The sequence below is a fragment of the Ambystoma mexicanum genome, chromosome 13 (assembly GCF_040938575.1).
Source record: "Ambystoma mexicanum isolate Mex_15411 chromosome 13, UKY_AmexF1_1, whole genome shotgun sequence".
Classification (NCBI taxonomy): Eukaryota; Metazoa; Chordata; class Amphibia; order Caudata; family Ambystomatidae; genus Ambystoma; species Ambystoma mexicanum.
In genome coordinates, this window is record NC_090938.1 from 623,336,809 (window position 1) to 623,362,897 (window position 26,089).

Sequence of the window (26,089 nt, forward strand, 5' to 3'; positions counted from 1 at the left end):
GCGTTGCTTCAGTGTCGTTCTGCTTCCTAGGCGAGCACGTTGCCACTGAGCTACCCAGCCGGCAAAAGATGGTGTTAACAAAATGTACTATGGAGAAATGTAGAGCGTTGGGTCTGTATACAGACACCTTGCACCGATGCAAGCGCAATATTCCAGGGTATCAGCACCACGCGGAATTACCTTGGGGCAGATACACATATGTTTTTAATCCGTTTTTGCCCCTAGGAAAAGTGTGTCCTAATGGCAGCCTTAAGGCAAACGCGTCCATGGTGCTAACAAGCACCTGCATACATTTGTATGGTGCACTTGCTAAAACCATGCAAAATTACAATGGCGTTGGTGAAAAGGGTCCGTATTACGGTTTGTATTTACAGCTGTTTCTGCTCTGAGATTAAGAGAGAGAGGGGAGAGAGAGAGGGGGAGAGAGAGAGAAAGAGAGAGAGAGAGAGAGAGAGAGAGAGAGAGAGGTTGCAAGTCGCAGAAATCCGAGCTATGTGTCGAAACTATAGCCCTGAGCAAGGTGCCTTTGTTAAGACCTTACAAGAAAGAAGAAAAAAGCGGCCCGTTGTACAGCTGTCTCGGTGGAATTTCTAGAAGGCCAACGCGGGATGCTTGTCAACGCTTGTCAGTGCTGGCCTCTTTGTCGAAGGCGTGGAGCGCGTCCAGGGGGTAGAACCGGCTCCGCGGGCACACCCCCTCGGCCGGGTATAAATGGGGGCTGGTGGACAGGGAAGGGTGCACTCTGATCCTCCAGGAAAGGCTGTGTCTGTAACTCTCCCTCCTCTTCTCTCATCTCTCCTGCTCTCGGCACCATGACCACCAGCTTCTCAAGGCAGAGCATGTCCCGAGTCTCCATGGGGGGCCCCCAGAAAGCCTTCAGCATGCATGGAGGCGGTGGGAGCGGCATCACCATGTCCACCGCTAGGCAGGTCTCCTCCGGCATTGGTGGTGGGTATGGGTCCGGCGCCGGTGGCCTCTTCTCATCCGGTGGTGGGTTCTCCTCTGGTGGGGGTTTCGCCTCCGGTGGGGGCTACTCTAGCGGAGGCTTTGGAGGTGGTTTCGGTGGCGGCTTTGGTGGCGGTGCCGGCGAATCCTCCGGGGGCCTCTTGGGAGGCAACGATAAGCATGTGATGCAGAACTTGAACGAGCGCCTAGCCTCCTACCTGGAGAAGGTGCAGGCCCTAGAGTCGTCCAACACCGAGCTCGAGGGCAAGATCCGAGCCTGGTACGACAAGCAAGGGGCGTCCGGAGCCACCGCCACTCAACGAGACTACGGCCATTTCTACAAGACCATTGACGAGCTGAGGAACCAGGTACAGTACATTACGTGGAAAGGTATGACCTCAGTAGGACAGTCTGTAGGGTCAAGTGGCAGAAGCACCAGTGCCATCAGCACTTGCTAGCATTACATTGTGTGTAAAGCATTGCCACATTGGCACACTTCTTAGTGGGTGTTTTATTTGTGAAAATAGGGCACAGTTTGATGCCCCTCATTCTGAGAAAGGAGTTGGCAAATGCTAATATGCTGTGTTTGCTATTCACTCCATAGAGCAAAGGTCTGCAACATTTTGCTCTCCAGATGTTTTGAACTACAACTCCCATCATCCCCGGCAACCAACCTTAATGGTACTGGATCATGGGAGTTGTAGTCCAAATCATCTGGAGAGCCCTGAGTGTCAGCCTGCATTCGACACAGTCATTCATGGTTTCATGCATTACTGTCTAGACGCTGAACCTGATGCCATCACTTGCTCTTTAAGTGCCTCTGTGGGATGGGTGTCTGGTTGCAGTGCCTCTTGCTGTATTCCTGGGTACATTGGCCAGGCAGAGGTAAGAAACTGGACAGACCTGGAGTAGTACAAGCTGGTGATCAAGCAAGAGCTGCATGCCAGCCACTGGTGGCATGACAACGAGACCAACGCTCCCTATTGCCTTCAAAGATTGGGCCCTAGAACTGTTTGGATTGAGCAGCTGTCGTGAGCCAAGCATCCGGTTGACTGAGGTGCTCATCTGCTTAAAGGGTTCTGATTTAGAGTGTGCGTGCGGTGGGCAGGTAAGATAGCTCAACTGGTTACGTGCTCACATCAGATTACCATGTTCAACCTGCGGCTACATAGGACAGCCAGGGAAGGCTCAGTGCCGCGCCCTTCTGAGGTGGCTACATTAAGTACCCTGATATTGGGCAATTATTACAGCATTGTTGCTGCACTGGGAAGAATGAGGAATCCGAATGCAAGCGCTATGCCAACAAATTAGAATGTTATTAGATCTCAAAGTGCGCGCAGCAATGAGGCAGATATAAATTGCCAAGTCATCTTTGATCTTGCCAGGTCATCTTTGATCTTGCTATGTCATCTTTGATCTTGCTATGTCATCTTTGATCTGGGTCTCTGGTGACTTTGTTGGCTTGATCTATGCCCCCGGCCAGGGCAGGAATTGGGTCGGAACAAGAGTGTGTGCTCTGGCAAACATGTGGTTGACAATGCACGGTTCAGTGTAGAACCCAGTCCCAAAAACCACCCCCTTAAATTGTGGAAGCTCTCTGCATCCACGCTGTGTATTTTTGAAGTCCACCCACCGCAAATCCCTCAGGGCCAGCGCAATATGCAACATTCACAAACAGCTAGAAGGTTCTTGGCTCACCAGCCCAAATTCAACCAAAGAAACCGTCCACAGCTGTATGTAAGTTTCATGCTTTGCACACATTTGACTGTCATGGTGACCATTCTGACAGATGAAATGAGGATCATACCAAGTATTTATTGCATGCTCATAAGGAATGCTCATTTGAATTACTAGACAGACATGTTTGTTAAATTGGTGGCCATTTTTATGTTCCCAAAATGCACTTTGTTATTATGTAAAGTGGCAAGCATCCTATATTCAGGGAACCCAAATTATTCGAAACATAGCTCCGCCCCTCATTCTTCACACCACTGATAACCCCCTCCAACTACTACCCTCTCTCCCACTCGCGAAGGGGACGGGGGTTCCCCCCCAGTAATTTTTGTCCATTTCCAGCATTGGCCTTGTCCCAATAAGCTCACAAAACTTTCTGAGTGAGCAACATCTAATATGGCCAGAGCACAAAACTCGGTCTGAACCATCTCCTGGGGCCTCGTCTCTTTGCCACCGGAATGATCAGACTGCACAAGAAATGACAGCACCCCCCCTCGGGACAGAGGAAGGGCGGCATCAATTGGGCCTCATTATGAGTTTGGTGGTATCTCGGAGGTAAATCTGCTGCGATACCCCCAAACAAATTTGCCGTTACTGCCACTTGGATCCGGTGGAATTACTGCTGGATTACAAGTGGTAGTATGGCGGTGTTGGTCCCCATTTATGGAGTTCATAGGACTCCTTACCAACAGCAGTAATTCCGCCAAAATGGGCGGTTTTTTTTTGGTGGAATTACCGCCAGCATTTTGGTGGAGTTTTTTCCACTGCCTTACCGCCAAACCCATAGTTTGGCGCTGCGTTACTGTGGCAGTAACTCTGTTATCACTGTTTTTTGGCCACAACGCCAAACTCATAATGAGGCTGATATGTGTTGGAAGCGGAGCTCAAAGTGGGGGAGGGGGTACTAAAGCGGATGACATTCTCTTACTTTCAGAGTACCCTTCAGGGATCACAAGGAAGGACACCTTTCCATTTTGTGTTTCGTTCTCCCCTGCTGGGGACACGAACCTGAGTTCTGCCAGTAACAACCCCCGGGTGACAGCTCACTGCACTATCTCACAGGTGCTGGATTGATTTGGTTTATTTCAATACACTAAGGCCAGCTGAGCAGCAATCTGCATTTGAATTGCTGGAGCTATAGCAGTGTTTGCAGTGAATGGGAGGCGGGTGTCTGGGTATAGTCATGTCCCTTAAGAGGTGCGGGTGCCAGGTGATGGAAAGTGTAGGCTGCATGACGTTGCATGATGTATGGGACCACGACACACGGATGGTGGTAATTTACATGCATATTGTATTTTCTTCAGTCTTGCTGGAAATGCTGGAGAGTTAGAAAGAAAGGACCTAGCAATGGGGGTTTGAGTTGGGGTGGTACAGGGGGTGGAGGGGGCAGCAAAGGGGGCAGGCATAGGGAACATCTTCCAACCGCTGGTTGGAAGGTGATACCTAAACCGTACTGTGAACCTTTGCCTTAACACATATCATCTGTGATGTATGATTAAGCTTACTTTATCAAAACACGGTTGTGCGCAATGCATTTTTTCAGCAATACGATAGCTCAGGCAGTTGAGCACATGCTGCAGATATCTATAGGCTGTGACACACTCAAAATTACAAGAGGCTGAGTCGCGACAGGGGCGACTCAGCCTTTTGTTACTCTGCAGTCAATGAAGCAATGCCACAGGAATGAATACCCGTAACACCGAGTACTCCAGGGACACAATACACTTTAGTTTGTGGTCTGATCTACATGGAATTGATTAATACACCTCGTTCGGACCCAACATGCCACAGATACTGTAGCATCCGTAGAGCATTGTAGCTCCCACCTACATTCGAGGCGCTATTTACGTTTTAACAGGAGCTTTCATCTAAGCAAGGGCGGTGTGAGAAGTGACAGGCAGGGTGGGTATAAAACGATGGCATCCTAGCTTTGCTTACTTCCTGGCACCCCTCCAGATGGGCGTGTGTTTGAATTCTATGTAACCCATCTTTCAACTCTTCGGTGGCCGAGCTCTGTATTTGGCCAATGTCGTGTGTGTATGTATGTGTTATTGCATATTGTTTTTTATAAAGCGACTAACACCAGCCTCAGGCCACTTCAAAACGCTTTACGGGAACAGGAGAATCCGACGTGCAATTAAGTGAAGCAGGCGGTTGGGCGGTGGACAGGAGGGGACCAGACAGTGGGACGGAAGAGGGGGAGGGGAGAAATAGAGGGGTGGGTAACGTTGTCAAGAAATGCAAAGCGATGTGAGTTTCAGAGCCAGGACTGGGAGATCATCTGACACGTGGCGCAGGGCAGCTGCATTGCTCTGTGTTGTTACTCAGCCTGTTGACTGACAGTTTTTACTCTAACTACACTTTAATGAACGCCCTCCCCTCTCTCTAATCAATCTCATTTCATTAACCCAGTCACATCTTTAAGCTCCTTGCTTACGTGTGCCCCTTCTTTCTTTACACCGCCCTCGTGGCTAGAAGTTAACGCTTTCTACTGTCTTTGATATCGCCCACATTTCCCTCAATTTTTCCAACTTCATTATTAAGTCTATGCTCCCTCCCTCCCTCCCTCCCTCCCTTCCTTCCTTCCTTCCTTCCTTCCTTCCTTCCTTCCTTCCTTCCTTCCTTCCTTCCTTCCTTCCTTCCTCCCTTCCTTCCTTCCTCCCTCCTCTCCCTCCTCTCCCTCCCTCCCTCCTTCCTTCCTTCCTTCCTTCCTTCCTTCCTTCCTTCCTTCCTTCCTTCCTTCCTTCCTTCCTTCCTTCCTTCCTTCCTTCCTTCCTTCCTTCCTTCCTTCCTTCCTTCCTTCCTTCCTTCCTTCCTTCCCTCCCTCCCTTCTTTCCCTCCCTCCCTTCCTTCCTTCCTTCCTTCCTTCCTTCCTTCCTTCCTTCCTTCCTTCCTTCCTTCCTCCCTTCCCTCCCCTCCCCCCTCTCTCCCTCCCTCCCTCCCTCCCTCCCTCCTCCCTCCCTGCCTCCTTCCTTCCTTCCTTCCTTCCTTCCTTCCTTCCTTCCTTCCTTCCTTCCTTCCTTCCTTCCTTCCTTCCTTCCTTCCTTCCTTCCTTCCTTCCTTCCTTCCTTCCTTCCTTCCTTCCTTCCCTCCCTCTCTCCCTCTCTATCCTTCCTTCCCTCTCTATCCTTCTTTCTTCTCTTCTTCTCTCGCCCGCGTCCCCCCATCCCTTTGATTTGAATGAATAATAATCTTTATTTAATGTTCATCAATGTAAGAACACATTAGCATATAAATAGCACGGCATTCCACAGCACAATTTAAATCCTCCATCTCCATTTATAATCACTATTCCAACCTATAGGTCTATCATCTGTGTTGTCGAATAGCATCCCTAACAGCTCTTTACATCACAAAGTGCACAAAATGTAAAACGGGCTTTATGACAAAAAATGTCAATAACATGTAAACAACACACAACAATCAATGGCCCTTAACGTATGTTTCAGTGTGCATAGCCCTTGCAAATAACCATGGCACATGCCCACGCCTTCCTGGAGTAGCCCTGTGTCTAAGTCTGTCTTTCTGCTCCTTTCAGATCATGGAATCCACCATTGGCAACTCTAAGGTGCTTCTGGAGGTGGACAACGCCAGGCTGGCGGCGGAGGACTTCAAGCTGAAGTGAGTACACCTCCCTCTTTCAGTAAGGTGCTCATGCACGTGACCGAGTCCCCAGCCACCCTACACACAGAGAGAGCGCTCAGTCTTGAGTTCAGTGACTGGGAAATGGGCAGGACTAAGGGACCAGGCCCCATGTCTGCGTGGAGCCAGAACTGAACCCACAACTCCTGGTTCCAAAAGTTCCATTGGCACTAGCCACAGGTCCCAATGGGGCGTAGCTTTCCAGTGACCGCAGTGCGGGATCACAGCGGGGCGCTCCCAGGATTTCAAGACGAGACCTTGAAGTCAAGAACCCATATCCGTGATTTAGGGTCAGAGGTATAATTCACAGAGAGAGATGCTCATCATTGCTCCTTATTTCCACATTTAGTGTCTCTGCACTGGCTTAATGGTTGCCAAATCCTGGACCAGATTAATAGGGAGGATAGCTCAGGGGCAAAGTGCTGACCTTGGAAGCAAGAAGACATGAGCAACACAGGTTCAAGCCGCGGGTCTGCGCTTGGAAACCTGGGTATTAAGCCTGTTATAAATAACCTATCATATCATATCTGCTGTAGACAGTACTTTGCATGATAAAGGGACCCCAAGGAGCCCTTGGTTTATTTCTATTAGCCTCCTGATCAGCTCACATCCCATATCCCACCTCTTACCAAGAGCTAATTCCCCTACAGATATCAGATTTGGACAGGGTCAAGGGTGGTCAGCTTCAAAGGATCTGCAGGCGATAGGCCTCAATGTTAGCGAATCATGAGCTCATGCATGGTGCTAGTGCAAGCGTCTGCTGCCAGATGACTGTCGGGCAGGGTCTTCTGGCATGAGAGTGGTCCTTGCATCTGATATGCATCACCGCACGGGTTGCGTGAACAGAGAGAGAGAGAGAGAGAGAGAGAGACAAGTGCCTCCGGAAAGAGCAGTGCAGACATTAAGGCCCCGATTCACAGAGCTTTTTCCAATGGGGTTTTGGCATTATAAAAAACTTCTGTGAATCAGGCCCTAAGGTGAGCAATGTGTGCAGTTCCTCTTCTTCACCTCTAGGTGGTGTTGGATTTTGCATTGATGGTAGAAGCCTGCTGGGCTGCCTTTGACTCGGACACAATGAGGGGGTTCTTGTAAGCTGAAACATTGCAGCATCCCTGCCAAAACTCAGAGGTCAGCTACTTTATCAAGAGAAGAAGGCCCTTGCGCCCATTCTCCGAGACTCTTTTTTTGCACCTCTGTGGTCAAGTGATCCATTACAGGCAGCTTCTCTCTAAGGGCCTGATTCATGGATTTTTTTTTTTGCATGGCCCAAAGTGACTTTGCACTGCTGACACACACCCTGATTCATGGAACTGTGCAAAGTGTATTTTTGCAGTGCAAAGCCAGTGCAAAGTCCGTGCATTGTCATTTTTGCAGTACAAAATGACTTTGCACCTCTGAAATATTCCATGAATATGGCCCAGTGTGTTCACTTTTATATTACTTTATGGCAGTGGTCTTAAAACTGGTGGAGGGGGGGGCTGGCAGGCTGAAGGGTGTCTCTGGGGGTGTGGATGGGGCGCAAGGCTCTTCCAAAAGGGAGCCCCACACTTATTTTTATAGAAAATATAAGCAGAAATGACATCTGGGGCTACAGCAGCAATATTTTTACTCAACAGGGGGAGGGAGGGCTTGGCTACAGCATTTCTTCTCAAGGGGGGCTCAGCATAAGAACGGTTGCCTACCACTGCATTTGGTATTAAGCCTTATATACGAGCTGCAAGTGCCCCATTTGACTCTGCAGTTTAGAGGTGTACATACAGATTTGTTCCTGTTTGTCTACCACTCACACCAAAGGTTTGCAGTGGTAATTACTCTCCGATCTGACATTATGTGTAATGCATGTATGTTTTTAATGACAATGACAAAATGGGGTCACTGCAGTTGACTACAGTGCCCTTGGGTTGGACAGTCGTACTGGAAGGTCACTTGGTAATTGCCTTCCCCTACTCTACGGCTGCCTTGCGAGTAGGCCCCCTTGTTCACAATAGAGCAATAGCAGGTGCCCCTTTGGTGTTACAGACGAGTGCTCTATGGACTCCATTTATTGAGGACTAACACTGCCTAATGCCCCTTGTAATCTGGCAGTAATGCCGCCGGACCAAGTGGTGGTAACGGTAATACAGTTTCGCGGTATCTTGGCAGATTTACCGCTGAGATACCACCAACCTTATAATGAGGCCCATGTAATGCAAAACAGCACGACTGCCAGCCCCATCTGTATTTCTGCAGTTTGACTAATGTCAACTCAGGATTCTAGGGCTTACACACCCATTCAGATGCCTGCCCAAAGACCACATCTAGTAGCACTTCTCTGTCTAGGCAAGTCCCCTTTGCTATGCAATTCTGCTCTTATTGAACACACCATTCCACCAATTTCAATTAGTGAAGAAAAATTCTTTGAAACATGTTATTAAATTCTCAAAGGGTATGAGAGGCAACATAACAAACAGATAATTGTGCTTTAAAATGAGTAGCAAAGAAGAACGCTCAGATGCCAAAGCCCCCTTTGTTTTCTGATTATCCCCTCTCTTCTTTAAGGTATGAGAATGAGCTGGGCATGCGCCAGAATGTGGAGCAAGACATCAATGGCCTACGCAGGGTCCTGGACGAGCTGACCATGTCCAGATCCGACCTGGAGATGCAGATCGAGAACCTAAAGGAGGAGCTGGCCTACCTCAAGAAGAACCATGAGGAGGTAACACATATAATGAGCCGAAGTTCAGAGTAACAGTCAGCAAAATACCTCCACCAGCGAAGGTCACTAGATGTGTCCTGCGATCCAATACTGTGATCCTGCCAAAATGCTTCAAACATAAATCTGTACCTGGCTACAGCACTATATCGCGACTGGTGGTATTTACCTAGCTACAGCACTATATCACGACTGGTGGTATTTACCTAGCTACAGCACTATATCGCGACTGGTGGTATTTACCTAGCTACAGCACTATATCACGACTGGTGGTATTTACCTAGCTACAGCACTATATCGCGACTGGTGGTATTTACCTAGCTACAGCGCTATATCACGACTGGTGGTATTTACCTAGCTACAGCACTATATCACGACTGGTGGTATTTACCTAGCTACAGCACTATATCACGACTGGTGGTATTTACCTAGCTACATCACTATATCGCGACTGGTGGTATTTGGTGCTACATCCAATTTGGGCTCGCAGTTCCATTTCTTCATTTGGCGAAATTCAGTAATACTGCCTCCTTCGGAAAGACATTGGGAGCAAGATGCTGGAGGTTTTTCCGCCACTGTACTGCCCCAAATCGTCCAATTTGGTGGTATTACCGTGGCAGAATTATCACCGCCGGTAAAACTGCTGAAATGTTATGTAATGATGCCAATATTTATAAAGCGCAACGTTCACCAAGAGGCATCTTGGTGCTTATCCCGTACTGAGTCCTATGGAATCCATTTAATGGGGACTTACACCACCTACCACCCCTTGTAATCCGTCAGTAATACCGCCAGACCAAGTGGTGGTAACAGTAGTGGTGGCAGATTTACTGCTGAGATACCACCAACCTTATAATGAGGCCCATTTTTCTGTCTCATGACACACACAGTCCCCCCACTATCTTCTCATAAGCATCATATTAAAATAGGATGCAGGTCCAATAGCACAGCGAGTAGAGCATTTGCTTTGACATCTGTGCAGAGCTTGCTGACGCAGCTTCTAATCCCAGCAGGGCCAAACTCAGTCTTTCATCCTTCCGAATAAATGCTAAATTATTATTAATTATTTATACTTCTCGGGCACAGGATCCACAGGAAGAACCCAAAATAAACACTGAGCATGACCTAACCCAAGAGCTTATTCGTGATTCATCTTACTGCAAGGGGTTATTACTGGGTTGTACAGAATGACAATGTTCTTTAAACGCCAATGAGCAATATTTCTGGATTACACAATTTGATTTTATAATCCAGTTTGTAAAACTTCCTGTGAAACGTACATGGGCCAGGGGGTGGAAGGATTAATAAGAGGGGGCACATAGGGAAGCATGCTAGAGGTTGTGGGTGTCACCCCATTTAAAAGTTAATAGAGTTTAAAGAATGAAGATTCGCAAAAGATTGAATTCAAAACGTACTGATAGAGGCGCTCATACCCTACAGGCCAGCGGAACTCAGTGGCGCCCCTGTGAACGCAGCCAATGGAAGGCCGCCCTACCATTCCCACTCTTACTACGCTTGTGAATGCCTCAAGGGCGATCACAACGCTTCCTTGGAAGATGCTTACCTTATATTTAATGTTAATGCCAACTCATCACATCATCATGTTTAATAATCTATTTTCTTGTTTCATTTTGGCCTGGGATCAAGATATTTCCCCCTTTTTTCAGATGTTTGGACTTTAACAGCTAATGTACATTAGTAATGGACTTTCCAAAGGCTATCCAGCTGTACCTAATAGGAAACTGACCTGAATGCAATAGACTTATGTACTTGGAAGCCATAAATTGAATGGACACCAATACCCCATTATGACCTTTGCAGGCTTTTTCTCATGGGTTCTGTATACAGTATCCACCGCTATCACATATGGACATTTGAGGCTCCCTATATGATTAAGGCTTTAACGCCCTAACATCTGTGAAAGATGAGATTTCTGGAACTATGACATGCACTATGTCGGAAGATCTTCATGCTAGTTTTTTATGCCTTTTGAAAAGATCAATTTCTATCCCTGTTTGCAGCTCTGGCCACTATTCTCCTATGTACAACGATACGCAGTATGTCAGTAATGACTCTTCAGTATGTTACATGGCAAAGCTGATGAGGAGGTTGGCATCTTAAAAACTCACATTCCCCTCCCTTCGGCAGTACTCTCTATCTTTTTATCCTTTAATTTAAAGGGATGCGCCGGCACCTCCCTACACTTAAACGGCAAAGATGAGATCTAATGCCAGAGGGTTGACAATTCCCTACCTCGTAAGCATGTGGAATTTACTGCTTGAGGTATTCCACCATCTTATAGTAGTTTAAGCTGTTCTGCCAGTTCCTTAGCTAGGTAAAACACTTGAATTTGTCAATGGAAGAGCTGTTTCCTGTATACTTCATGACGATTAATATTTAGTTTGTTCTTGGCATCTGCTATCGTTGCATTTTCATCATGTACATTGCGTGTACACCATAATGTTACACTTGGATGTCTAGTTCAAATGTAAACAAAAATTGAAAACTGGTATTATTATTAGTACTATTTGTGTCAATTAACCATTTTGCAGATTCTGTGCAGAATATATTAGACTATTTTGTGAAAACACTGGAGTTTGCAGCTCTTTGAAAGAGTTGACCATTCTGACAAGACTCCAATTCTTTCAAACTCTGCATTGAAATATATGTCATAGTATCCTAATTACCTCTGGCCTTAATTGAGAAGTGTAATTCATACACTAAAGAAAACTCAACTATATGTTATTCTTAACTGGATTGGTTTCACTATCAATGATTCTGTTGTGTTATGTCTGTGCAGGAAATGGGTGAAATGACAAAACAGATGTCTGGCCAGGTCAGTGTGGAGATGGACGCTGCTCCAGGAAATGACCTCACCAAAGTGCTTACTGAAATGAGGGAACAGTACGAGTTCATGGCGGACAAAAACCGTCGAGAGGCGGAAGCACAGTTCATTGCCAGTGTGAGTTACTAAGTTCCAATTCCTATACACTTTTCTATTTTTCTATCACAAAACACAAACCACTTATCAATTTTTCCCTCTCTAATTCAATTGCCATAATTCCCTACACACGGTTGCCTTTCAGAGTGAACAGTTGCAAAAGGACGTCGTAGCCAACGTTCAGCAGGTGCAATCCGGGAAGAGCGAGATCACGGAAATAAGACGCAGTTTGCAGGGCTTGGAAATAGAACTACAGTCTCAGCTCAGCATGGTAGGTGATCACCGTGCCCGTAGGCACCGTATATATCTTTGAAAATCAATAAAGTATCCATGGCAGTCAGAACACTTTTCTAATAACAAATAGTTTCATCTTTGACTGTCGTTTCAAAAATCACAGCGCTAGTGGTTAATTTGTATTTCAACACATTGACGACATTTGTTCATGAACTCCAGGTAGGGAATATCCAGTGAGATTAAAACATTACAGTTTCAGTATATTCTTTTTTTGCCAACCATTACACAACAGTCCATTCTAGATTTCACTTTCGATTTACATTAAAAAGTTTTGCAGGTATAATGATTTTTTTTCTTTTTTTATCCTTGTCTTTCTAAACCATGTTTCTGCACATTTTGGTCCAGTTGTCATCTATAAATTGGTACAACAACCATGGTGCTGTTTGGCATATTGTAACACCTTCTGGGCCATGACTGTTGATGCAATATTGGATTAGAATGGCAGTGTTCCTCTTTAAAGCAAAATTTCAGGAATTCTGTAGACTTTAAAGTGATATCCCTTTGAGAATGGTTGACATCCATCAGTCGGAAGAATTGATGAGCAGCCCAATAGTCCCAGTGATATAATTTGCACCCATTGCAAACCTACTTCTATTGAGTTCAATCTGGTAAACAAATACAATTGGTATCCTATTGTATCAATAACTATGTGTAGTCCTCTCTATCCACCAAAAGCAAGAATGGAAGATTTTGAACATGGATGATGTCCTGTGAAGCCATCTATTAATGAGCCATGACCTCTCCTTTCTTAACCATTAGAAAGCCGGCCTGGAGGCCTCCCTGTCCGAAACAGAAGGTCGCTACGGAGCACAGCTTCACCAGATACAGTCTGTCATCAGCGGTTTAGAAGCACAGCTCATAAACCTGAGATCTGAAATGGAGCACCAGAATCAAGAATACAAGACACTACTGGACGTGAAGAACCGCCTGGAAATGGAAATCGACATGTACCGACAGCTGCTAGATGGGCAGGATGCCAAGTAAGTCATTGGATGGGAGCTTTATCCTAAAGGCCTATTGGTTTAAATAAAACATTATTCATCATATATGTAATGGATTTCTACCACGTCATGCTATGGCAAAGGATAGATTTAAATGACAAAACATAGCTAAAATACAGTGCATTGCTTGACCCGGGCCTCATCACGAGTCAGGTGCTCTCCCAGCGGTAATACCATCCAACTGTAATTGTGTTAGCACCACCCGTCCTGACGTTATTAGCGCCAGATCACGGGTTGGGCATTAACAGTAAATCCCCATTCCCCATTGGGTCCATTAGACCCAATGGATCATTTTCAACGGAAATACTTTGCGCTAATACAGGCAGCTGTAATTGTGCCGAAAAGAGGGCGCTAAATGCTGGAGGTAAAACAGCCCATTTAGCGGTCAACTTGTGATCGGGCCAGCCCTTAAATGTGGTGGTAATAGCGTTACCACTGCATTTAAGGGCTACCACCCAACTCGTGCTGAGGCCCATTGTCTCTATGCCATTAGCATCATTGCAGTAGAACACACTCCTCATCGCTGTCAAATGTGAAATGGACTTTCCCTAAATTGTTAGAATGGGCCTCATCACAAGTAATGTGGTCATGTTTAACTAGGCAATTTTTTCGAAATGCTGCATCTATGTATGTAACTTTTCCATACAGTCACTGGAAAAACACAGAATGATCATCCCTATGCTTGCAATGTTCCATATAGTGGTCACTGTGTGTATATTGAAAAAGAGACCTCCTTCCTTATATACCTCTCACATCGTAATTAATGAAAGGAAGTGTTCCTAGACTGCATTTCATTTACAAAATGCAATCAGTAAAAGCTCTACCTTTGACAATTAAATGATTGGAAAGTATTTTTTCACCAGACAAAATAGAAGTGCTTCCCTTCAAGAGATGCTTTCAGCCAAAGGTTGAAAATATATCCACCAGATAAATAAATTAATAAATAAATACTTGCAGACACATTCAGATCTTTAAATGGGCTAAGACACCCCATGGATTCCGATTCACAAATCCTGGTTGATTTGCAGACACACCATGGATCATTAGACCCAATGGGACCAGACACACCATTTTAGAATAGCTGATTGGTCAATGTCTGGAGAATTTTGTATTGCTTTTCAATGTGATATCGCAAAGCAGGAAAAATAAATATGATATGATAATATTAAAGAAATGATAACATTTAATGTATACATCCTTTAAAAACATCTTGAATATAGGAATGCACCTGTTGAACTAAAATATTTGAAATATAAATTGAAAAACAGAGAAAGTCAAAGTATGAAGAATGAAAGAAAGCAGAGCAGAATAAATTGAAAAATAAAGGACCCGGTAGATGTGTAAATACTTGACAAAGAAAGGTGGATACAACATCTTTAGAATGTGAAAGAAGACATCTGTACATCTGAAGGTGCTTCCTTCCAATCATTCAAATTGAATCATCCTATGTCTTGTCACATTTGCATGGCTTTACCATGATTTGGCAGCTGGAGACTGAGGTTCAAAAAATGGAGCAATTGTGGAGGTGCTCCGAGTATCTTCGAGATGATCATGTGAAAACATGATTCCCAAACTATTTCTTAGGTGCATTTCACATATGCTGCAGGTATCTCCTGATTGTCTCCAATTCCAGGCTTTGTGGATCAGGCGTAAGGGAGCAGGAACACATCTAAGATGCTCACAAGCATCTCCCAATTTGCTTCAGTGAAAGCCTTGATGATCCACAATTTGATTTCCGGAGGTTTTGAAGCTTATTTCCAAATTACTAAATCTCTGAATGATTACAATCTTTGACCAGCACCTTGTAATGTTGACCTCTGCATTCTGTACTTAGGTGTGCAGTCATGAACTGTACTTTAAGATTTCCTCCATCGCAATATACTATCTCTACAACATGAACCGGTTTCTTCTCTATTTAAGATGATACTAACCAAGGGTCTTTTGTTCACAGGTCTGCTACATGGACATCATCAGCTGCAAAAGGGGGTAAGGACGTATTTTTCTCTTGGACATGATTCACTTTTAATTACATTGATAGTGGCAGAGTGGACCCTAGGCATCACTACTCTGTATAGATGCATGAAGACTTTCTATACAGGCTGGTGGCTGTACAATATTGGTTAGGCAGGGAAAGAATCAAACCCTATCAGGATTGCCTATCATGCTGATAACTGCCCCATGCTGGCCTGTCTCATGTACTGGGAGATTAGGAACTCCTCCCAGTAGCACAGGCACAGTCACACTATTGGATATCACAGAGTCAAGGGAATGTGACTGGGAGAAACTCATTTAATGTCTAACATTTGAGTTGCCTTTTCTGCAGACATGGGATGACAGAAACAAACCTCAATGCAGAGTTTGGGATTTTGAGATAAATTGTGCATTATTAGAATCAGTATTTTGATCATCCCTCAGACTTTCCTCCCTTCAAGCTTTATTGGGGATAATGCCTAAAACATAGTAGGCTTGAAGTAAATATTTAAAGGTTGTGGCTGTAATGTAATACGTTATTAACCTTTTTGCCAAGTTTGGGCTAGGATGCCCTCGGCAGTCAGGTGCTAATGGAAGGTGATGATTGAAGTTGATGATCTTTCTTCCCCCCACATAACTTCCTTCTACCTACACAGAAAGACAATTAGTCATGTGGCTGCTATGCATTTAAAATTCGAATAGAAGCAACACATGAAGGTCCCTTCTAATGAACTGAAAGAAAATTGCCAATCCTATCTAAAGATAGCACATTATTTCACCAATCAGACTGAAATCCTTAGTTATCACTGGTTCCTTGAGGTTTACAAATATTTGTATTTGTTGTCTGAAGTTCCCTTGGACTGGAAAGGATCACAGATAGTATTACACCCAATCCTCAAACTATGACTTATACTATGAACTCGTACAAATTATCAACACCCAAAGAATTAAACCAAGCATCTGGTTATAGATTCCCCCTAACTGAGCTGACCCTAACTGAGCTTGTTCCTTGACAGTTGTCCAGGCGACTCCTTCTTCGTGTTTCTGTTGCCAAGCTCTGTGCTGCGCAGCTTTGATCTAGAAGTAGTGCGACTGCTCTTCTCTGCTTTTCTAGAGTTGAGATTATTTAGGACCATTTGTGTAGGGGAGCTGAGGGGCTAAACCCTGTAGCACATAGGCTATCCTTTTGGTGGGCATGAGGGTCTTGTCAAGGATCTTCTGTTTAACTCTGAACTGACTATCACAGGGCGATACCTGTAACAATCCTGTTCATGTTAGTTCTATACTACTCATGAGGGCATCTCATCATTTGAAATAGCCATCACTGTTGTATTCTCCTGCTACAAGTAATAAACAATTGTTTTCTATGTTCTTGCTTCAGGATCCGGTTCCTCGTCCAGCGCGACAACCAAAACCAGTTCTACCACTCAAGTTCGCACTATCGTGACAGAGGAGGTTAACGGCAAAGTGGTTTCATCCCAAGAAAAACGATACTAATCACCATCCACCATAATGCCCATCCCTTGAGCCTAACCTAATGAAATAGCAAAGTAGAACAAAGACCACCAAGTCAGGAAGAGACTATGGAATTTTGAACTGTGAATGAACCTATGGATAGTATTCCACAAACCTGCTTCGAAGCTACCATCAAATGTTACCCCACAAGAACCAGTATGTGATGCTGTGAAGAGTCTGACTTTCTTTCCCACACTATAGACACTATAGTGACAAACAGTTCACGTGGTCAAGTGACTTTTTGAGATATACAGCACTTAGAAATGAGTTGGACAGAGGCACATAAAGTTATTTTTTTTAGCAAACGTTGAGTACTATCTTAGTGCTTGATCTTTCATGGTAGCAGCACCATTAAAGGTTTTTGGGGAAAGTGGAGCTGTCCTAGATTTGGAAAATGGGTGCCCATAATATTCACAGCATTGATTCTAAGAAAACCCTTATCTTTAAGTGCTTGGAATCTGGACCTCAATTGTCATGGCGGCTGTTTTGTTTCCCCACGGGACTTGGCATGTTTCAAAAGGATTTCAAGTTGTAGTCTAGATCACCACTTACTTTCTAGAACTTGCTGTATGGGCATAGGGTCTGATAAGAATTTGTCTAGCACATTCACCTGTTCAGTTTTATGTAGATCCAAGTCGGAATAGCCCTGTAGAGAAAACCAATTCACTGATCTCCTTTTTAGTTGTATTTTTAGTTCCGATGTCAGCTAACACATTTTGGGGCCACGCCAAGTCAGCGCAGGGGATACACGCAACATTGAGCCACATACTGCTGCGTACTGGTCATGACTAAATCCAAGCGACTCTAAAACTCGAACAACAACACGAACATGGGAAGATGCAATCTGGTCCTTAGTAGGAGGATACCCATCGAGAGTGTTATGAGATTGAGAAAGTGGTTTAATCTGGGCCACTTTGTTCACATTCTGTGTTGCTGGGTTGAGTGGGGTATATTACACGTGAACATACGAAGGCCAGCACCAACGAAAAGGGGTTTGTTCTCAGAACAGTATTCAAATGTCTTTTCCTTACCATAGTGCATATTTCTAAGAGGGGTATATTTTATGGGTCGTTCCTGTGTTAAATCTGGTATTTTCTTCCTTTCCACTCACTTGTTTGATAAAGTTTTCTTCTGGCTTCTGCAAATTAAAAGCTTGTCTGTGTTTCATTTCATCTGCTTCATTATTCTGTACTAGTGGATATTTTTCGAAGATCATGAAAATAAACACAATTGGTAGTGGAGCGTAGTGAACCTATGAGAAGGAGGTCTGCAAGTCTTTGCCAATCAGCAAGTGGTCTTTGGGCTGGTTTGCAGCTTTGCGTGCAGCTTGCATCTGCTCAAAGCTCCTTCCAGAGGCACGAAGTTCTGGGTGTGTTCACAGAGTGTTCAGGCAGCTCTGGTATCAGAGCAGAGACTCAGAGTGAAAACAAAATATTTCAAGGATCATTTCAAGTGGCGGAAAGATTTCAAAATAAGAAGGGACGGGTGAAAGAGGGACATGGGGGTGTTGGGTGATGGGCAGTGCTGCCCAGAGCAATGGCTTAGGTGCTTCTGGAAATGTTATCAAGATGAGGGGGTGAATTCAACTCGCCATTAAGCTATGTTGGTAGGTTACGGCAGCAGTGCACAGGTAGGTTGCAAGTTAAATACGGGCAAGAAGGAGTCAGCCTTTCATCATTCTAAGAGATTTCACCTCTGGAATGTGCTCAGTGGCATAACACAAAATGAGGTCCATCCTGTAAAATATGATGTGACGCCCCTGATAGCCCCTGCTCCCCACCTCCAAGAGACATACACAGTTTGACCAATTTGACACCTATAGTGGGGATGCCTGCTATTGCACTGCCTGCACCTTCACAGGTATGGCTCAGAGCCATTCACACAGGTATGGATCAGAGCCATTCACCCAGGCAAGGGTCAGGTCATTCACACAGGTATGGGTCGGAGTCATTCACCCAGGCAAGGGTCAGGTCATTCACCCAGGCAAGGGCCAGGTCATTTACACAGGTATGGGTCAGGTCATTCACCCAGGCAAGGGTCAGGTCATTCACACAGGTATGGGTCAGAGTCATTCACACAGGCATGGGTCAGGTCATTCACACAGGTGTGGGTCAGGTCATTCACACAGGTATGAGTCAGAGTCATTCACCCAGGCAAGGGTCAGGTCATTCACACAGGTATGGGTCGGAGTCATTCACCCAGGCAAGGGTCAGGTCATTCACCCAGGCAAGGGCCAGGTCATTTACACAGGTATGGGTCAGGTCATTCACCCAGGCAAGGGTCAGGTCATTCACACAGGTATGGGTCAGAGTCATTCACACAGGCATGGGTCAGGTCATTCACACAGGTGTGGGTCAGGTCATTCACACAGGTATGAGTCAGAGTCATTCACCCAGGCAAGGGTCAGGTCATTTACACAGGTATGGGTCAGGTCATTCACCCAGGCAAGGGCCAGGTCATTCACACAGGTATGGGTCAGAGTCATTCACACAGGCATGGGTCAGGTCATTCACACAGGCATGGGTCAGGTCATTCACACAGGTGTGGGTCAGGTCATTCACACAGGTACGGGTCAGAGTCATTCACAGAGGTATGGGTCAGGTCATTCACCCAGGCAAGGGTCAGGTCATTCACACAGGTATGGGTCAGAGTCATTCACCCAGGCAAGGGTCAGGTCATTCACCCAGGCAATGGTCAGGCCATTCACACAGGTATGGGTCAGGTCATTCACAAAGGTTTGGGTCAGAGTCTTTCACACAGGTATGGGTCAGAGTCATTGACAGGCATGGGTCAGGTCATTCACACAGGTATGGGTCAGGTCATTCACACAGGTATGGGTCAGAGTCATTCACACAGGCATGGGTCAGGTCAGTCCCACAGGTATGGGTCAGGTCATTCACCCAGGCAAGGGTCAGGTCATTCACACAAGTATGGGTTAGAGTCATTCACCCAGGCAAGGGTCAGGTCCTTCACCCAGGCAATGGTCAGGCCATTCACACAGGTATGGGTCAGGTCATTCACAAAGGTTTGGGTCAGAGTCTTTCACACAGGTATGGGTCAGAGTCATTGACACAGGCATGGGTCAGGTCATTCACACAGGTATGGGTCAGGTCATTCACACAGGTATGGGTCAGAGTCATTCACACAGGCATGGGTCAGAGTCATTCACCCAGGCAAGGGTCAGGCCATTCACCCAGGCAAGGGTCAGGTCATTCACACAGGTATGGGTCAGAGGCATTCACCCAGGCAAGGGTCAGGTCATTCACCCAGTCAATGGTCAGGCCATTCACACAGGTGTGGGTCAGGTCATTCACACAGGTATGGGTCAGAGTCAATCACCCAGGGAAGGGTCAGGTCATTTACACAGGCATGGGTCAGAGTCATTCACCCAGGCAAGGGTCAGGTCATTCACACAGGTATGGGTCAGAGTCATTCACACAGGCATGGGTCAGGTCATTCACACAGGCATGGGTCAGGTCATTCACACATGTGTGGGTCAGGCCATTCACCCAGGTATGGATCAGAGTCATTCACACAAGTATGGGTCAGAATCATTCACACAGGTATGGGTCAGAGTCATTCACACAGGCATGGGTCAGGTCATTCACGCAGGTATGGGTCAGGTCATTCACACAGGTGTGGGTCAGAGTCATTCACACAGGTATGGGCCAGGTCATTCACACTGGTATGGGTCAGAATCTTTCACACAGGTATGGGTCAGAGTCATTCACACAGGCATGGGTCAGGTCATTCACGCAGGTATGGGTCAGGTCATTCACACAGGTGTGGGTCAGAGTCATTCACACAGGTATGGGCCAGGTCATTCACACCTGCATGGGTCAGGTCATTCACACATGCTTGGGTCAGAATCATTCACAAAGGCCTTTTATCTTTTTTCAGAGGGCAATAACTTGAGTACCATTGATGTGTGCGTTATTACAAGGCCGGGAGCTCATGGCCGACTTATGCCTCTGAAAGACATAAATAGATGGGGCAGAATAGGTCCTGCCGCGTGCGTGTGATACAGCCTTTCATTCTGTAACTGTTTGTAGGAGTTCCATTGAAGATGATGGTATGACAATAGGGAAAGCTTATAGCTTAACCTTGAAAAGGCACTGGGGCTGGGAAGCGTCAAGCTTAAGTGGAGAAGGGACTAGGCAACCCTTCACCCTTGTGAGGTCACTAACACGAGCACCATTGAGATTGGCAATTAAATGAGAGTTCATTGAAAGCATGAAAGATTACACGTGCCCCGGAAGGATAGCTCAGAGACAACGTGCTCGTCTTGGAAGCAAGGCGACACAAGCAACGCAAGTCCAATCCCCGGGTCTGCGCTTCGATCTAGGCATTAAACTTGTTATAAATACGCAACTAAGACATATTCCTGTAACAGCGCATCTATGCCGCTGAGCGCTTTAAATAAAATGCAAATAAATTTAAAAAAAATGTAAGGCCTTACCTGCAGTGTACTTTCCCCTGTTCCTGGCATCTGACGAGGCACCCCAGACAGTCTCGGGTGACACATTTTATGTGGCATTCAATTTACATGATGCCCCTGCTCCGTAATCCTCTGCTTCACGATCCAATCGTTGGCCCCTTTTTCGACTTCCTTAGTCACTTTAAAGTCATCTTTCAGCAAGACTTCTGATCTCATCATGTTTGGTCGAGGTTTAGGTTTGATCTTTGAAGTAGAGGCCTTCTTTTCTTCAAGTTGGCTAGTGCCTTTGATTTTCACAGGTGTGTACACAGAGGGTAGCGGGCTGCATCAATCGCTGAAGAATTCTTTCATGTCCTTCCCACTTTGGCTCCAGCTGGGGGCATTTAAACACACAGGCAGTGTTTTGATTAATTAAAACCACAACATCTTTGGCGTATATGGTGATACAAGAGAGCGTTCCTCTTGCAGCCTTAAGAGGAGGGCAATATTTTTGTTCGTCTTGAAAAACATGTAGTTGGAGGGTATAAAACACAGTGTCACGCGTGTGAATCAGGTGGCAGGGCGTCAAGGAACTATCTCTAGCTCCTGTCGGATTTTCTGCATAATATTTTTTTCTTGTAGATAGTGGGACTTTTATCTTGGCGGAGAAAGAGAAACCATGATAAACCTTCCTTGTATTAGTATGGCTTCAAAGGTGTACCAATAATGACCAATAACACACCATGTATTTGCCCATAGATTCTACAGTATCTTTTATGATATGTTGATCAGTGGTTTCCACATTCACATGTATGTTACCCTTTCACCTCACTTCAAATTTGGAGATGCCAGCTTCATTTTAATAAGCAATTGAACCCTGTTAATTAGTACCAACCCCAAATGTCCATGTTCTCAACCCTGTAAAGTTTGGAGGCATGTTTTGAAGCCCCCACACTCATGCCTCCCAATTTACAAAAGTTGATACAGAGTGTCATTTTGGGTGAAAACTAAAAATACTAAGATGCATTTTAAAAAAGTACACAAAGAATGGGGTCTCTCAATCCTGCAATAACAATTGTTACTTTTACCCCATTCAAAGGTACTCATTTTGTAAATTAATATTTGAACTGGTCCCACATCTAAGTAAAGCCATCATCATTGTTAGTATGTTTGCTGGTGGTATTCAGAAGACCTCTCTAAGGCTGGCAGTCCAGTAAGCTAGCATGGCTCCTCCCATAGGCCGGACCAATGGGAGCCTCAAAACAGTCTAGTTAGCTAGGAGTTAACCGGAAGGCAGGGGCGTTGCTAGGGGGGGGGGGCTAAGGGGGCTATAGCCCCTGATCTTTTGGTTGTAGCCCCGGATAGAATCTCAGGAGCTACAGCCAAAAGACTAGCTAGCCCCCAGTCCCAACAGTTCCGACATCAGTTTAGCCCCTGGTCTTTTTCAGACCTAGCAACTCCCCTGCCAGAAGGTAAACCAGACCTTCACTGATTAATTACAATGGACATGAAACACAAACAGTCGAGCACTTTAAAACTCTTAAACATAATAGCCATCAACAGCTTGGACCCAAATACCCACCAGAGCAACAAACTCCCAAACTTGAACACACTAGAGAAGGGACACCTTCCAGTCAGTTTCATCCACACTTGAAAATATTGCGGCGCACAATGTTTACATCAAGAACAGCGTCACGATCAGACTCTGGTCACTCTCCCCAAATTGCCCACACCAGACATGGGACATCAACACCAGCCCTGCAATCATAATGGAATGCAACCCCAGAGCCACAAGGGCGTGTCCTCCCGATGGATAACACCACTCTCTGCTTTCACGCTGATAGCAAACTGGAATTCTACTGGTTCAGGCAAGCCTTTCACTCCGATGACAGGATTCCTCAAGCGCCTCCAAAACCCCCCTAACTAACCTAGCCACATGTCAGTAACCCAGGGTATTTGTCTCTGTTGTGCTGGCCCGAGGGGTCCTACACATGGGCGTAATTTTAAGGGGGGACGGAGGTGTTTGTCCCCCCCAACTTTCATGGCACACAATTTTGTCGCCATTCATTTGGCTGGGGCACCTTTTCTTCAGATGTTATGTCCCCCCCAAAATTTTGAGCAAAGTTACTCCACTGGTCCCACAACATATCACTCTCCCTCCCTAGTCCTGCGGTGGCGTGGATAGTATAAATACACTTCCATTATTTTAAACAGCATTTATGATATGACGTGGCATTTATAACGCGCCTGTACACAAGTGTTTTCAGGCGCGACAAAACATGGGGGGAGGAAAAAGGGAGGACAAAAGAACGATCTTACTAGGCCTTGTGTCATTTAGATGCAAGTGCGGGGAAGAGGGAAGGGGAGAAGTGCCTGGGGGAGGGGAGATTTATCAACCAATGGGTGTGTGGTTGTGTGTTTGTGTGTGCATTCTTACACTACGTCTCCAGGCACTAGATGGTAAATGAGGGACAGCAACCCACTCTTAAGCTTGCCATGTTTGGGCGAGGGGGTTACATTTGTTCCCCATGGGAACATCGGCACCCCGAAGATGTAATGTGCAGATGACTCACGTAGGAAGAATCTGCCGCCTCCCCCCAAGACTTCTCAATCTCATCAGTGCCTCCATTGCAGCCCAAGGTATTTTTGTATCTGGCCCGCTGGCTGGCCAATGCCACCAGGCCATAGAGAAACAGTTGCATATTAATCCCCCTCCCAAGTCCAGCTGTGCGGACAAAAACATGCTAGGCAACCCTGCAATAACATGGCTGTTACAGGATTAAACTTCCATGCTGAGTCACTGGATGGACATGATCACACGAAACCAGGCTAGCGTTTTACCCCACAGTGATTTCTTTTGGCTTTTTTCCACACATTTCAAGCACAGTATCAACCTAGCCACGGTTAAGTACATCAACTGTGTGCTTTCTGATGTAGCGGCTCCAAGGACCATGCGTTACCTAAATTGGCCTATGTGTCCTGTACTGGGCTTGCGGATACCACGGACTAGGCAGAGAGTGGGGATTTTATAGATGAAGCGGATCGGTGTGACCCTAAAACACCCCCAAAATCAAGGCCGCAGACTAACTAACCCCTGCCCTTACATCCCTTCCGACATTCAGAGCTTTAGTTGAGGCTTAGAGAGAGCTCTGGGGAGTGGTCTAAAGGGGAGACTCCATTACAGAGCCTCCCTCCAGACTCAATCCACAGATCCAAGTAAGGGCTTTGATTGCCTGACTTGACTGTTACAGCTTCCATGATACTTCTACCAGACTTCAGTATCAAACTATCGACCCCAGCAGCCCATGTGACCTGCAAAGCAAAAACATCTTAACATCAAAGAGATGCAGACTGTCCCAAGGTGTCACTGGTAACATTAGACCAATGTGTTGCATAAGTGAGCGCAGCGGTTGGGAGCCATGCACCACTACTTTTTAAAATGACGTTTTACTGTTCCTATACTGGTTTTTTTAAAAAAAAAAAACTGTTCTGAAATGGTTACGTTTTTAAAAACAAATGTAGGAAGAAGTTGCACTTCAGTATAACTTCACTGAATGTTCCCTTAAACAGCAGGCACACATATTCGGGGTTTGTATTTCCTGTGGGAGGGGGAGTGGCAATGGGGTATGTGGGGAGAGGGGACACAGAGGCATTGCTAGTGGTTGGCTAAGGGGTATATAGCCCTGGGTCTTTTGGCTGTAGCCCCGGATAGAAGTTCAGGGCTACAACCAAAAGGCTCGCTCGCCCCCAGTCCCGACAGTTCCGACATCAGCGTAGCCCCGGGTCTGTTCCAGACCTAGCAGCACCCCTGGGGGACAGGGCAGCAGGGAACATAGTTCCATTACTTTGTTTGACCACTGCCCATGGGGCCTCCCAAGGCATCAATCACAGGTTGGGTCAAAGTTCACATAGAGAGGTGTCTCCTGCTCCCCCCGTTATTTAGCTGGTGCAGAACAGAGCTCCACTTCTGCCAGTTCCTGCTCACGGGCTCCCCCTGGCATGATCACAGTAGGGGGGGTCTGAGAGGCCTCGGCAATTGGCCCATGCTCGCTCACCACTACAGCTACACTCGTCCACAGTGTCTCTGCATGTTTATTTTATGCACGTGGCCTTGGTGGGCTCATGCCATCTTCCCATCCACCACCACCGTGGTGCATGGGCCCAATGTCACACCTCAAAGGAAACTGCTGTGCCCACACTGCCCCTCTCCCTCATCCTGGCAGAGCAGGCGCTGATCAGTGGTCTCTGTCAGCAGCACTGTGACTTGCCTTATCTTTCCCAGTCAGCCTCCTCCACCACAGCAGCCCAGTACTTGGGTGATGCATGTCCACACTTGCTGGGTTCTCTAGTCTTGGACCTTACTCACCTGTGCCTCTAACTACAGGAGCAGCTCCTTTTCTCGCAGTGCCCCCGCAGGTCTTCACTGCCAGTCCACTGCCTTACCAATGCCCATTTCTCTCACCACCGCCTTCAAGGGGATAGAGTGCACCAGCAATTGAATTGCGGCACCTCTCCTTGCACCTGGCCAGGGACGTCATTTTACCAAAATGGCAGGGGTAGCGGAAGTGACACCGCACAACCGTTGACTTCTGATGACATCACAGGAAGTTATTCCATTTGACCCCACCCCGAAGTGACAACACAGGAGCATGACCTTTCACCCCTTGACAAAACTGGAAGTGACATCACATAGCATTCTTCCTACGTACACTATAAACAAATATGGTTACAATATCACTGTAATATGATATACATTGCATATAGCAATGGATCACCATATGTATCATTAATATCAGTGTGTATAGGCCCATATTACCAAATTACTGTGAATGCAAGCGGACACCCAAGGCCAAATGGCAATAATGTTCTATTATTAACACTTATGTGCTTTAGTTTAGTTTATATAGAACAAATATACATTCAACATGACCCAACCT

At 46.0% G+C, this 26,089-nt stretch overlaps 1 protein-coding gene across 1 annotated transcript; it reads left to right on the forward strand.

Moving 5' to 3' along the window:
• The first annotated feature begins 398 nt into the window (after positions 1-398).
• Positions 399-17,886, forward strand: LOC138521582 (keratin, type I cytoskeletal 15-like). The gene is made up of 8 exons (XM_069634524.1): positions 399-1,313; positions 6,218-6,300; positions 8,860-9,016; positions 11,814-11,975; positions 12,100-12,225; positions 13,008-13,228; positions 15,201-15,235; positions 16,602-17,886. Exons 1-8 carry the CDS (start codon positions 813-815, stop codon positions 16,715-16,717), a joined length of 1,401 nt encoding a protein of 466 aa, XP_069490625.1. The 5' UTR covers positions 399-812; the 3' UTR covers positions 16,718-17,886.
• Positions 17,887-26,089: the final 8,203 nt, after the last annotated feature.